The sequence below is a fragment of the Diuraphis noxia genome, unplaced genomic scaffold (genome assembly GCF_037042655.1).
Source record: "Diuraphis noxia isolate RWA-SAM2 unplaced genomic scaffold, SU_Dnox_SAM2 contig0004, whole genome shotgun sequence".
Taxonomy (NCBI): domain Eukaryota; kingdom Metazoa; phylum Arthropoda; class Insecta; order Hemiptera; family Aphididae; genus Diuraphis; species Diuraphis noxia.
This window is the reverse complement of record NW_028301714.1, coordinates 6357042-6373260: the sequence shown is the minus strand read 5'-3', so window position 1 is coordinate 6373260 and position 16219 is coordinate 6357042. Positions and strand designations below refer to the sequence as shown.

Genomic DNA, 16219 nt, shown 5'->3' with positions numbered 1-16219 from the left:
CACCTACACAATATAGCGCAGAGTGACTTTACCAATTTTTTTGTAATTTGTTATGTCTACATAATATGTATAAAATATTATTTTCATTTCATTTAATTCAATGGTTGTATCTGTAGGTAGGAAATGGATGGTTATGATCATTATCAAGTATGTTTGAAATCTGTCAAATGTTATGATCCTCAGACCAAGGTCTAGACACCGATAGGAGTTATTTTTATATGTCACACTGCAAGGCCATACTTAAGTGAAGGAGCCAGGGATCTCGTGTTTTGTATTTATGTTGTGGCCTGGTAACAAAGCCACCCCTATGGATATAAAACTCCTCTTGTATAAAACCTTATTAAAACCCGTTTGGACATACGGATTGCAGCTATGGGGAAATGCTAAAAAGTCAAACCGGAATAAGATTCAAGCTTTCCAAAATATGACCTTAATGAAATTATTTAACGCCCCTCCATACATATCAAACCATACCTTACATTTAGATTGTAACTTAAATACTATTCATGACAAAGCTAAACGTTTTCATAAAAAATTTCATAACTGTCTATCCTCTCATTCAAATCCACTCATTAAAAACTTATCATCCCTCACAATCCCAGGTAGCCCTCCAAGTCGACTTAAACGTAAATGGTGCAGAGATTTATTACTTTAAATAAATAACGTATAAGATATAACTAAATATTTAATATATTTATAATATAAATACAATTTAAATACTAACATATAACTAAATCACTAATATGATAAACCAAGACGAAAGTGTCATCAGTGGGTGGCTTCTTTCCTCAAATTTATATAAATCACCCTATTGTTTGTTTCCCTTATCGCACATATACTTATTATGTCTAAGATATAGATTGTATATTTTCTTCTAAAAATAAAAAAAAATAAAAATTTTGTGGCCTAGAGCTCAAAAAATTAAAATAAGAAAATTGGTTTTAAAAACTAAAGTATGTGTACCTAAATGTGTTAAGTATAAAAATTACATAGAATTAAAGTATTGCAATATACTTTATAAATAGGTACCTAGGTACCTAATTATAGCTAATATAACTGTCGAAGTCAAGCATAATATTGATGGACATAGGTAAATACTAAATATTATAGTACAAAACAAACAGGTAAATCTATACTTTTAAAAGACTCTAAAGCAGCTTATATTGTTCTGTGCACTTCTCACAGCCATAATTATAATAACTTATTTATTGGAGATGTGTGGTAGGTTACCTACCGTAACCCGTAGGTACCTTTGGCCAAAACTCCATAATAGCTGATACGATTTAGTTGCAAGTGTACCAACCTTTACGCTTTTTTTATCCATCTGTAGTAAGATTTAAATTTCTTCAAAAAAAAGTTTTTGTTTTTATTTGAACAGTTTGATTAGGGAAATTAGTTTTAAAATGTTTTGTGGCGTTTTTAAATAATTTTCAATTTAGTTTATGATTAGCACCTCATCTATATAATTATTATACCTATTACCTACCTAGTTTAAATCTAATAGCTAATTATTATTTTTATTTTTTAATGTCAATCACTGTTTGTTACGTCATTTACATTACAATCGTTCATTACTAAATACTAATAAAGAAATTATTACAATAATATACATGAAACATAGTGCTAATTATTAGGTAATAACAACGATAATAGGTTACTGTATGTCTGCATATATATATATATATATTAATTACATTAAACCATTAATTGTAAACAAAAATATAATATATTAAAATATTTTTCAATTCTAATGTAAAAATTAATACAGTAAATCAGCAGCGTAGCCAGGATTTTTTTCGGGAGGGGGGGGCTGATCAATTTTTTACACAGCGGTGCATTAAATACCTATTAGCACGGCCGAAGCTATAGAAAACTAACAAAATAAAGATGAAAATTTAAAATTAGTAAAATACAATTTAAGACTTTTTGAGTGAATATTGTAGACCATTGAAATAATTTTTAAATTTTATTAACATTTCGGGGGGGGGGGGCTGCAGCCCCCTCAGCACTCCCCCTGGCTACGCCACTGCAGTAAATGAAACGTAGATGATAAAAGTTTATTTTCTTTTATTGAATATTTACCTAACCTATTTAATCTTGTACAATAAGTAAATGAGATAATACATTTTTTTTTTCCACTTGAGCGGCATGAGCAGGGAAACTATCCCAATGATAGAACCCAACGTGATTTATTTTAATTTAATTTTTTGTCTTTCTTACTCTAAATAACATAATTATTAGTATCTACACCAATTACGTTTGAGACGGCGCATTGGATTTCCAGAGAGTGTTGTACACGAGGGTAAGGAAATTAAAGGGTTATTGGGTGTATTGCTAATTTTGAATGAATCTCGAGTATAGTGTTTGGTAGCTAGTTAATTGACTGTTTCGATTTTGAGGTTCTTATGGAAAGTTTTTGTTAGATACTTGGATATGTACGATGTACCGATGTACCAGGGTGCTGAAGCGACAAGACGGGAGACAGTTGCTTGTATGGAACGGTTTTGGGAAAGTTTACCACAACCTCAAATATGAATTGCATAAGCGCCCACATGGGTCTTATAAGTGGCTTGTAAACATAATAAAGGTTAGATTTAAGGATTGGTTGAATGATATGTTTATGACTATTAAGTTTTTTTCTTTTATCTCTTCAGCAGTGAGGGATGAGAGTATACCTAAGCATTTTATCAAGAGATATTTTACGTTTGAGAAAGAAGAAATATAAATTGTATTACTTCAAAATATAAAGGCCATAAACTAGGGAGACATTCGGCTTTTTTTAAAGTGAAAACGACATGTACCTACCGATTATTTGGAATTGATTTTTATTCACCATTTTGTTGTCCAATTTTCAATTTGACTTAAATGATTGTGTATAATGAAATAGTGGTTTGAAGTTTGAACTGGGTCACTTCCGGGGGATAGGATTGCAATATCATCAGCGTGTACGCCGTACGGCCATAAACCGAAGAGTTAAACGAGGGCTAATATTTCATAATTGCAAAACTAAAATTATAAAAGTTTCTTTGTTGATACAAAGAAACTGATGAATTATGGAAGGTATATATGTATATAAGACTTATTAAGAGATTGGTTCTGTATAATGGTAGGTAGTATATATAGGAATCCACTACAGCTGATGTTTGTGATTAAAAGTCGATAAGCTTGAACTTAAATCCCAACAGAATCGTTTAGATTTACAATAGTTTTTCGAACTTTTATCTAATGAACTAGACTAATGACTAATCTATAGATATAGGTAAGTCAAACATCAATCTTTTATTTTTATAAAATGCTTATTTAAAACTTCATATATGTTATAGGTACATATTTTAGGAGTATTGTAATATTACTTTGACGAAATTTGTCAGGTGTGTCTGTATGGCTGTGTCTATTCGGTAGATAGGTGCCTATACTTCATGATATTCAACTTAATAGACATTATTATGTTGTAGTATTGTAACTTTGTAAACATATTATATGTACCTACATCTGTCTTTATACATAATAAACAATATAGTAAAATTGGAAATTGACGTGCTTTAAACTAATTAGAGTAGGTATATTATATTCTATTAGAGTTGTAACTTCTACAAATACATTATACATCACAGTATTAAATATAATAATTGAACACCTGTCCAATTGTTTCAATTATTTCAATAGTTATTCAATACCGTGTCTAAATTAATAAAGTACATGTGACATGTATATATATATATATCAATATAGTATGTACGACCTGCAGTCATTTAACTTCGTTAAGTCGAATTTGGTCTAGTATAAATTAATTACATGGAATTTAACGTAAGTACCTAAGTCTGCAATGCTGCAAATCTAATACAATTATTATTATTATTATGAGATCCAATTGTTTTATGTTGTGTTTTAAGCGTTACTTTATAAATATAAATAATTTATGATTACATACTCGATCACTGTATACCTACTTGCATGTCGCTTTTTACAGATTATAATGGCTAAGTCACTAACCATAATCTTTGTGAGCTTTATTTTTTCAACGAGCATTTCATTCGGTAAAGATGCGTGCGATAACTACGAAGATAAGGATTGCGTTCATCCAAATATACTTAAAAATGGCCACTTCATTAACCAATGGACAGTTAATTTGCCCGGAATGACCAAGGATGAAGCTAGAAAACTGTTGGAAGATAATGGTTTTGATTATTTAGGAAAGGTTACAATTTTTCAAGTCAATTAAATATGAAGATAAATTCAATACATTTTGTTGTTTAGATAATGGACGGGGTCGATTTGCATCTTGTAACAAAAAAAGGTACACACGAAAAACATGCCTTGCCTAATGAAAGAATAATAGAATTACTTAAGAAACACGAAAAAGTTGAGTAAAAATATTTATAAAATAATTTCCTTTATAATTATTATTTCTACTTTTATAGCTTTTAAAAGATATAAAAACGACTATTTAAATATTTCGGTAATTGATTTTTTAAAACATAATTTGCAATTTTAATTTCACAAAAGCAGTACAAAAAATGATTTATTCAAAAGATAACATTTTGGAGAAAATTAATAATTATGTCCTATCCTGCAGGCTTTATTTTTGGTTTTGCCTTATTTCAATAAATTATGATTTGAAATATTTGAATCTCACATAAAATGTATTTAAGCTAAATATTGATTTTAAATATATACCTTTGAATTTTGCACATTAATAACAGCAATTAATTCCGTATTAAAGACAGTAATTATTCTATGCAAATTTATTTTTTATTGCTGTCATTTTGTGTGACAATGTAGCATCGAAAATGAATATCACTTTTAAACTTTAATGGATGACATAATTAACTATAAATTATCAAAAGAACTTAAGTATTATTAAATTAAATTTTTACACAAACTTATAATTGCATTTAAGAAAAAAGAACATTCTATAATGTTAATACCTACGACCTACCTACCGAAAGAAAAGATTTATTAAGAACTTCAGATTATTTGGCGTAGGTATATGACAAAAAACCATTTAGGCTTCTATTTTTTCTCATCTTCAACTCAGTTCAATATCAAACTTTATATATTCCTATATATTTCCATTTTACAAGCAATTCTTGCATACTAACAATAATTAATCCAACCAAAGCAATTTATAGTCAATTACGATTTTCTAGTTACAAATTCAAGCGTAGGTGCTGTACAGTACAGGCGTAAACAACATAGACGGTAATTAGGTGCAAATGATGCAATTTATGTGGGGAAAGGTGGGTGATTTTCATTTTAAAGTACCAATAATATATTATATAGATATTATTGTAAGAATTTCATAAAAGTATATATTACATAAAAACTTAAGTTTCCTTTATCGTTTAAAAAATAAAAAAAGGATATCAGCTGCGATATTTATATATTGTTTACACTTTTTACACGTTGATTGTAGTTTTTCTACATATTTGTTGAATCTGATCAAAGCGAGGAATCTGCAAGCACCTATTAAAATGATGTAGGTACATACTGTTGTTTTTGTGATCAAATATTACAACAAAGTGGTTTCGTTCCACTCTTCACTTTTGTGGGTAATTTCTGATAGAATGTTTTACCTATAGTTAGTAGGTTAAAGTAAAAAATAAATCTTCACAAAACATGTTTTCCATAAACAAACGAAAAACAACTGAAAATTAAAGTATGAAATATTAGTTAAATTTTGCTTATTGTAATCTTATGAGAGACTATCTATTGAGACTTGAACATTTAAACAAATTCTTACAAAGACAACTATTTTCTAAACATAGAATGAACTTAAAAATATTTTTTGAGCCAGAAAGAAACATTTGAAATTTTTATAACAATTTTGAGCCTGTTTTTAAAAAAGCTATTCATTGCAATTTTTATAATAATATATGGATTTTCACTGAAGAAAAAATAACGCACTTTTAATGAGGTAAATTAGGTATCTACATAAGAAATATTCTTATCGTACATCGTATTTTTATCTTGCCATCGCATGAATTAATATTGTTTTAAAATAAAACCTGACAACGGTTGGAGGCTTAGCTGTGAAACATTTTTTTTAGGGTTTGGGGGAGGGATATTAAACATCTCACTTTAAGATAGTTTTTGTTAACGTCCTAATGGCGTTGATAAGTTATATCTTAAATCGTGCTGTCTGTCTAAACGAATATATTGTTGAAGATTTATATTATGATATTATAATCAAAAACGAAAAATAATAAAAAAACGTCTGGATAATACGCCACTGACGGGCGTAAAAAATGTACTATTAATTATAATATCATTTATGGATTACAGGTTTTACCAAAACATTAATATGGATTCTCATATAATGAAGTTTTTTTTATTTGTTTACTGCCATTTATTGTTAATTGTAACCAATCAAATTTGTTTTCTATTTTTATAATACCAACGTTAATAAAATCAGCTAATATAGGTACAAACTATCGCTAATTATTGCTTTAGAATTGTAATTCTGGCGTAGCAACATATTCCACAGCAATATTAAATACAAATTATATATTCTCTGATTGTAAGTTCTATACAGATAATAGGTATCTCTTCAGTGATTACAATAGGTACATTGAAAAAAGTAGATAACGATAGTATAGATAATCAAAAATGTCCAATTGGTAAATCATTTTTTTTATACCGACTACAAAAACGTTTCCGGCGTGACTCAATATACTCATACGCAGCTAATATAAACGAATAAAAAATTTTGGTTTTCCTTTAGGTGCATTCGGTCGCACAAAAGCACGTGCTTGAAAACTCACAGGATGAGGTGATAAACATAATCAATGAGGATAACATTAAATTCGAGTTCTTGGATCCCAACACGATCGTCCTGAATGACGGAAAGGACAACTTGGAAAGAATAACTGCCTTCGAGGCTGCTGAAGCCACGAATGCTGAAGCCACGAATACTGAAGCCACGAATGCTGAAGCCACGAATACTGAAGCCGCGAATGCTGCAGCATCGCCAGATTATACTGAAAATACAAAAACAAATGTTAGAACTGTAGTTGATGGCGGTGACCACGGTAATCCCAAAAAGAAACACGACGATGTGTCTAGTTCAAATTATGGAACTCCATCCGGGTCGTCGGATTACGACGATTCACCGGAATTAGATTTGTCAAACGAGACATTTTCGGCAGCGGATCCGTCAAACAACGAATCATCAGATAAGGAGACATCGGATGAGGAGGTCTTGGATGAAACGGAAACAAGACACGATGAATAAGAATCTGCAAGACTTTCAATCTGCCGTATAGATCTTGATGCAAAAATGCGAAATCGATTGTAGAAATTATAATTTATTAAAAATCTTATAATTTTGGCTACTGCCCACATCTAACGAAAAAAATATGTCATTACTTTTTTTAGTAAAATATATGAATTTAAAATTATTTAAAATATGTATAGTAGGTCGAAAATAATTTATTACATAATATTACGACTGACTTCTGTCAGGTAGAAGCAATTTCAGAAGGAATCACCATTTCATGTAACTTATTAAAAAAAAAATATCTTTGTTTTTTCTAGATTATTTAAATTTAAGGTTTTGTAACTAAATTGTTTCTCATTACACTATAATATTAATCACGCGGATAACACGAATCTATCATATTTATTCATCTCGTTGTCTTATATATAATATATGTAGTGGTTACTAAAATAGGTATTCCTTGAATTTTCTGGTAATTGGGTGACAGCTATAGTAGTGGACTGGCTTGCACTATAATTCTATAACACATTGGACCGGTACCAACTTATAAGAGTTGGCCGATCGCAAAGATATCTATAATTTAGGGGCGTTCTTACAATGTCCGGTTAAAGTTAACAGACACTTAACCAACGGAATTTTTTCCATTAAAAGTCCCACTAACCATCGGTTAGTCGTTAACGGACACTTAACCGGATATTGTAAGAACCTACTTTAGTATTTTCCTATTTTTTGTTTTCGTTTAGGTAATGTTATAAATGGTATAATACAAAAATATTAATATTGACAACAATAGAATTAAAAATAGCGTGTTTCTAGAAATTTCATCATTGTCCTTTCTGGTATTTTATGCAATGTATTGTGCAACGCATTTATAAAGAATAAATAAATCCAAATCAATTTAAAAGCTCAAGAATCCAGCAAAATTAAACAAAAAATAGGCTTTACTGTTTAGCTCAGAAAAGTTAGTATATACCAAGCTGAATTTCAGTACACACCTTTATTACGCCGTTACCAACAATGTCTGAAAAATTCAAAAATCCCCATCGATATCATATAGATAAGTGTTAAAAATTATTCGTGGTCAATTGTTACGAAACTACATTTTTGTAAACATCTCACTTTTCATTTTATCGTAGGATGAAAAAGTTTCGAACAAAAATTATATATAGGACATAATTTTATCTACAAAATAGGTCTTAACTCTGAAGGTATTATCTGCAGGTAAGAGATATAGTTTTTGATTTTTAAGCTATAAGCTTGAAACTATCAAATCTTTAAAGAGATGTGATTTTTTTTTATTAAAAGCAATAAGGGTATTTAAATTTTTTATTCGATGGTATGAAAATAAGTTTCAAATAAATACTTTAGAATGTACAAGTACTCGTTCTAGCGGTAGGTACAGAAGTGCATATTATTCGACGGGGTTGGTAAATTAAGTCCCAAATGACCCTAACTCGGTAAGTTGAGTCCCAGAAAAAATAAGGTAATAGTATAGGTAATTCGATTCCCAGGGAAAAACGATTTATATGTATTTAAAATTAAAATATATGCACTATAAAAATTTTATTTGTGATTTGTGGACATTCATTGACTGCATGTATATGATTTTGAAAATAGCAACATGCATTTTTATTGCATTTTTATTAATTATATAATTATTTTTTCCCCAACGATTAAATAACGATACACTCTTAACAATAATACCAAAGCACTCACAGTCAATAAAAGTCGATAACTTTGTAACATCGTACCTACTACCTTTGATATATAATATAATAAAATAATAATTTTTTTTTTTTGATTAATTTGTAAATAATTGGAGTGTATAATAATATAATGTAATGTATAATATTATTAATTACATTTATGTTTTTTTAATTAATTTATATTTTTAATATTTTTAATCAATATAAATCTAAATATTATATCCTTATATCTATATAAATACCTAGCTTAACATAAGTCAAAATATTTACTTACTACCTGTTTTTCCCGGAACTCAATTTGCCGCTTTCAAAATGTACCAAACTTATCTCGGACTCAATTTACCTAGCCCCATTATTCGAATGATTGTTGTATACACGTCATTTTTTAAGGCGTTACAATATTCGTATGCTGCCATACTTCGGAGGAACTGTAGGAAAAATAACAAATTAATAAGACATTATGATTACTGTTCATTTTCAATTGTATTATTATTTTATACTTCTATATTTTAAATTAAAAACAAAATTTTGGCCAAAAAATGTATACATGTACAAGTATAATATATCATGTGATATTAGAATATTAGATCAAGTATATATTACACTTGGATAATTTTCCAAAATTATTTATTTTGATAAATAACTGATGTTTATACTAATATTTTCAAATCTTATAAGCCGTCTCATCTCTATACACTTAATTCACAAATCAACAAAATACCTTATAAGCATTCGAAAATATGATATTCAAATTATTTATTTAAAAATTCCAACAATCAGAATTGGAGTATATTATACATAATTTAATCATAAAAATATAGTGATCATGCTTGAAAAATCGCCCTCTATATACACACAAAATACAAATCACTATTAATTAATCAATATTAAATCAGAAGTTATACTTAGATACTTAATACATTGTGTTTATAAATTATATTAGGTACCTGCATATTATACAATAGTAAGCTTTGTCCCCGACTCCCCGTACCCTATCGCTTCGCCCAGCAGTTCATTGGAAAGTTGACATAATGTTTAAATATTTCACTATTTTACTTCGTTATATTTAAAAGCACTTTACTCTTTTAGTTACTATAGTAGGTACTATTTGTAATAATAATAATAATAATAATAATTCTTTATTTACGAGGGAATAAATGGTTGCCGTCAATTATTATTTTGAACAGAGAATAATATATAATCTAATATTAAATTATATTGTTCATCCATTTAAATTTAAAATCTATAATTCCCAAATTTAATGATAACAATGAATATAATAATTAGAATGATAATAGTTAAACCTTTGTGCTATAATAAATTAACTTGTTATTAAATCTAAAAATAAGAATATTATTGAAGCCTTTTAATATTAGAAAAATCTTACAGAACATTCTGATCTTTAAATTTTATAATAAATATTATACTCACTGTTTTCTGTTTAATCATATTTTATTTTGGTTGTTGTGATGGTTTAATTACGGATCAGAGGTCTAAAAACGCATAGGTAATGTGATCAAAGCCTAGTAAATCCGTGTGAAAAGGTAAATAGGCAATAATTTTAGATTAATCAAACATTTAGTAAGTACCATAATATAAGTATATAATAAATATTAAAATAATATGCTCTTCATTGAGTTAGTCATTAATTTTTATTTAACACATCTAATACGCAGTGTTCATAATATATCAATGATTTCCATAATGAAGTGTACTTGACATCTACAAAACAATTATCGGCATAACTAAAGGAAATTAGCCCCTCCATCCTTCCAAGAAGTTTAGATTAACATCTAAATTCTTGCGTAAAAAAAATAATTCTATAACTTTGATCCATTAAGACTTATTATAGCGACTGCTTTACTTTAATAACGCTCACGATGCGAAGTGTAGAGGCTTTGTCTCCCACGGCTTATTTTGAACTTGGTTTTTCTATGACTTTAGTCTGATATAATAAGTATTTTTAGGTTATCTAGAACTGAATATGCTATGAAATACCTATTTATATGTTCTACAATTCAATAAAACATTTAAGTATGTACTTAGTTATTGTTTTTTTTTATTTTTTTATTATTATTATTATCTGAGCGGAGCGATTAATGTAGTTATTGGTTCTACAATCGTATGTTTTTCATCTATCTAAAGACATAATCAACAAAATACTATCAACAAAAAACAAAGTTATTTATTTGTACACGGCTTTATATAATATCCTTTGGTATTTTTAAAATTTTTGATCGCGGCACAAAACGTTGGAAGATTTTCCCTTACTTAAACATCATAAAGTGTCACGCTTTTCTTTTACAAACACACGTTTTATATTCTTAATCACACCCGTTTTACATAATATTACATTTCTTAATTTCTCTCAATTATTTGAAAACGCGTGACACCTTATCTAGGGAATGATACCTATACCTAATAGTAAAGGCAGTTGGCAGTGTGCATACATCAAAAACAGATCTCCGATTTATAATATCTTGGCAATGACAAAGCACCATATATTTATTAGATACCAAGTGTATAGAAACGTACATCAGCAGACCTCGATATTATTGAACCGACACCAAAAATGATATTAATCAAATCCGCTCGGCCTTTGTCGACATCGCGCAGCCGCTCTCGCGTCGTCTCCGCAGCGTTCGTATATTGAGAGACTTATTACTGATTGATTATTGAAACGTATCATAATTATTTGACATTCGTACAAACGTGATTTGATGCGACGGTGTCACTTATCTATTACTTACATTGTGTAATTATAGTAGTGTATTGGTTTACAAAGAGCTAACAGAAAATAATAGATATAGAGGTATACAATTCAACCTGCAGGGACTATAAAATTGTGTGCAGTTCGAAATGCCAAGTGTGAAATTAAAAAGTGTGTATAATGGCCTGTAATAAATAGAATCGTTTTTTACAGTTTTACCTATAATGTTTTTCAAGGTCAATACCATTTTATTATGATGTAGTCTGTACTGTGTAGGTAAAGAAAAATATAAATTGATTACCTTACGTTTACGTGTTTGGATTAAAAGCACTTTTTATTATAATTTTTTTTTTTTATTTTTTTTTTGGTGGGTTACATTTATATTACGTATGTAATACGAAAAAAATAAATATTTTAGCCTCTGAACTCAACAATTTAACTCTGTCCACGATAGACTGGATATTGTTGACATTATTAAAATTAATACAATTAGATATATTTTTAAATGATTATACAATCACGAAGGTAAGCTATAAAGTTCGTGGCAAATATTCTAACATCATCCGGCCAATGTCTTTACGTTTTTAATTATTTATTATTGTCATCTGAATCTGTGACGTGTGTAATAGGTACAGGTATTGGACTAGGCATAGAAACTTTTAGAAAATAAGGTAATTTAAATTTATTGCATTATTAACGCCCGTTACTTTTTCAACTCAAAAACAATAAATGTGAGTAATGTGACTCGACTGAATAAAAAACAAGCAACTTAACAACGATTTTGTAAGATAATGCATAAGTTTGATTACCATAAAAACGTAACTTCCCACACAACACTATGATGGTAGCAGGTAGGTATATACCACACTGCAGCTGGTACTTGTACATACGTATTTTATAATGCTTATCTATATTATATATACTTACAAATATTATGCTTGGCATATAGGAAATGCCATTCTGTCTGTCTATCATCAGAACACGGTTCGTGTGTGTACGATATAATAATTATTATTATGCAATATATATTTACCATACAGTGTAAACAGCGTATATATACACATTATCGCGTATATGACGAAACACCGTCAAAGTGAATTATTCAATAACTCGTCGTTTATGTCAAAACGGAATAATAAAATATACCATATTATGCGCCGTAGTCGTGCTGACGTGGATTTTTCGAAATCAGATAACGGAAAAAAAAAATGAATTATTGAAAGGCGTCTCTATGTGAGTAATTTATATGTAATATATTCGTCGGGAGGAACCGTATAATTTTATTATTTTTACGTCGACAGGACAGGTAGGTACTTCGACATTAAGTGTATTATTTTGATATATAAATATTATATTATTGTCTCAATATAATATCCTTTATGTTTATAATTACAAAGTACGTATGGCGGTTACTGCAGTAGTTCACGTCGTTTAGATCGAGATTAGGATTTATTATTGTACTTTTTGTTTTAAGATAGTAATAAATTAAAGAAAAAAAAAATCATCGATCATTTCCCTACGGCCTACACTACACTTCTAACCCTGCAATTACCTACATGTATTATGCAACGGAATTGTTTCAAAGGTTATAACAACAAAGTTATAACTTGGAACACTTAAATTAATCAATATATATATATATATATATATATATTATATATATATTTTTAAAGATTTTTGTTTGTTTTTTTCTAGCAGGTAATGATATTACATTTGTAGGTATTTCAATGCATAAAAATCGAGTCTCAAACGAGTGAAATTGAAATCCATCCTACAAATTATGTATTTATATTCCTTTAGACTTGTATAGTAAATAATATACAATAAGCAGCTGCAGCGCGTTATGCAGGACTGTTGTTGTTGTTGACCTCTGTCGTCGGGGTTTTCTTTTATTGCTAGCAGACATGATTTCAATTTACTCGAGCCAAAGTATATTATTAATATAGCATAGTGCATCAGAGATGGAGAAAAATCGGTAAGTACACGGAAAAAAAAACTTGAGGTAAGTAGTAAGTACGACGAAAAGGGTCAAAATAATAAACGTATTATCATATTTATACGAGAAAAATAACGTATTTATTATGATAAAAATTATTCCTGTATACACAACACATATTATTATTATAAATATAAAGTTAAATATATTTTGTTATACAATATGCATTAAAAAAGGTATATTATCGTAATTCATAATCGTATAATATAATAGGTATTTACAATGTATTTGATAAATTATTTTATTAAACAAAAACACATACACCTACAGCGCCACACAAGCATATTATTACATATTTTTTGCTATTCTCATTTTTCGAAGTGACTACGTTGTCAAGACGTGTTTGTAGTTTGTACGATGCCTATCAGTCACGGTGACGTGACCATTATTATGTTATTATAGTTATAATAGTTGTACCGAGTTAACATCATTATGCTGACTGATTCACGGATAACAATAACCGAAAGTTCATAGGTACCTCTTCATAGATATTATTATTATTATTATTATTACCTAACGTTGACGCGTAGTTCGTATTATATAAGTATAAGAGTTTATTATAATAGATATAATATATAATATATAATATATATATATATATATATATATATATCACTCTGTATACAGATCATGCATGCGTTTTTACTGTACCTGTACGCTGCACAATAGTTATAATAATATATTATATTATAAAGTGTACCATAATGAATAATAATATTATGGATCGTAACAAAAATATCGTTTTTTAAACGCACCTATGCGTATATATTATATTATACAAATGAAAAATGATAAACGAACATATTTTTGCAGGTACTTCGATAATAATACCTTAAACCAGAAATGGAAATTAATTTTTTTAATTTCGTTTTTCCAATTCTTATAATAACGGTAAACACGCAATAGGTTTATTATACAATATATAGGTTCTTAATGGTTATAAAATTAATTATTCTTATAATATTCAAATTTATATTATAATTTATATAAGAATTAAAAATGAATGTCTTTAAATTTTAAAAAAGTGTTAGTAAAGTGAAGTACTAGTTCTAGAGTAAAAAATAATCTTGAACTCAGAAGCTTAAAACATATAACAATGTAAAATACATCTAAAAATCAAAAAGTTGCATTTATACATTGGAACAATAATTCAAATTAGTCATCAGATTATCAATTTGTCAATAACAGAGTTATAATTTTTCATTTGATAGGTAACGTTTTCCATCCTTGTCTAAAATATAAATAAATGTTGGGAATACATATAATATTCATGTACATATAAATATGCAGTAACACTATACAAGTCGTGTTTATATATTATGTACAACACGGTAACACCATCACGTGACCCCTCTCCTCCTCTCGTCCAAAACAAAAATATAAAATCTTCAAATAGTAACGAAAAGTCATATAGAAAAATCCTCTCGGAACCTTGGCAGTGTTTAAATATTTATATATAATATTAATATACGTTATTATAGATGATGATGAGTGATGACTGTCTACTGAGCTGCAGAGAACATTTTCTGTTTGCATTAAACTGCTGTGAGGAAAACTCGCTCATAAAATGCATGTATATACATATTTTGTGTCTTATGTACCTATATAATGTAATATGTGCGTGAGGCCATGAGCACATATACCATAGGATCCCACACATATAGGTGTACTGTTTTCCCAACGTTTTAATTAGTACCTAATACGATTATACTGAATCCGAATTTCATCGCATGTTCCTATATAATACTTATTGCAGGGTACATAGTTTGATGTATATTAATTTCGTTGTCATAAGATCCCGAGGGATATACACGCCCAACGACCTGCAGCGGTATGACACTAGCGAGTAACAATAATATTATGTGTATAATATTATGCGCTATTGGTATAACTATCATTGTAGGACTTACGTAGCCTACGTAACGTAGGTATATATAATAGTATGGTATAATAAAATACATTATATTATACCTACACAATCACTTTTTAGCAATATAGTCGCAGTCGACCTTCTGGACTAACTCGAAGGTACCTATACTAGGTGTATGAGTAACAAAAAAAAAAAAAAAAATAGGAACTTATCTGCACACTATATGGACAGTCGTCACGGCGAGATGATAGAAACAAATTTTTTTGATACTATACATTCCCCACCCCCCATCGCCCCTTGAAGTATTAATTTCCATAGCTCATAACCGACACGGCGACACGTACCACACATACGTCCACATACATCATTCATCGGCCATCACATAATATGATTTCGTTTTTGAAAGGTGCCTAGATACTCTATTAACGTAATATAATTATTTTAAGTTCAAGTATATAAACTAACTAACTGACGTGGTTGGTAATAAATAATATAATGATGAAAGATTTGACTGCACATCAATAAATATAATAGTAATTACTAATTAGCATTTCGGTTACCTGCAGTCACGTTAACATAACGTTATTGGTATCGGTACGGCCGTACGGATGATAATGATATACAATAATAATAGTTTAATTTTTTTTTTTATTTTAGTATATACCTACAATGATTATGGGCGTAGATATAATATATAATAGTACTCTATTCATAGAAT

The 16219-nt window shown here is 28.8% G+C and overlaps 1 protein-coding gene across 1 annotated transcript; it reads left to right on the top strand.

Annotated features, from left to right (window-relative positions):
• Positions 1-3713: 3713 nt before the first annotated feature.
• LOC107169681 (uncharacterized) lies at positions 3714-7605 on the top strand. The gene is made up of 4 exons (XM_015519503.2): positions 3714-3807; positions 3971-4198; positions 4258-4362; positions 6725-7605. Exons 1-4 carry the CDS (start codon positions 3796-3798, stop codon positions 7232-7234), a joined length of 855 nt encoding a protein of 284 aa, XP_015374989.2. The 5' UTR covers positions 3714-3795; the 3' UTR covers positions 7235-7605.
• The last annotated feature ends 8614 nt before the right edge of the window (positions 7606-16219 follow it).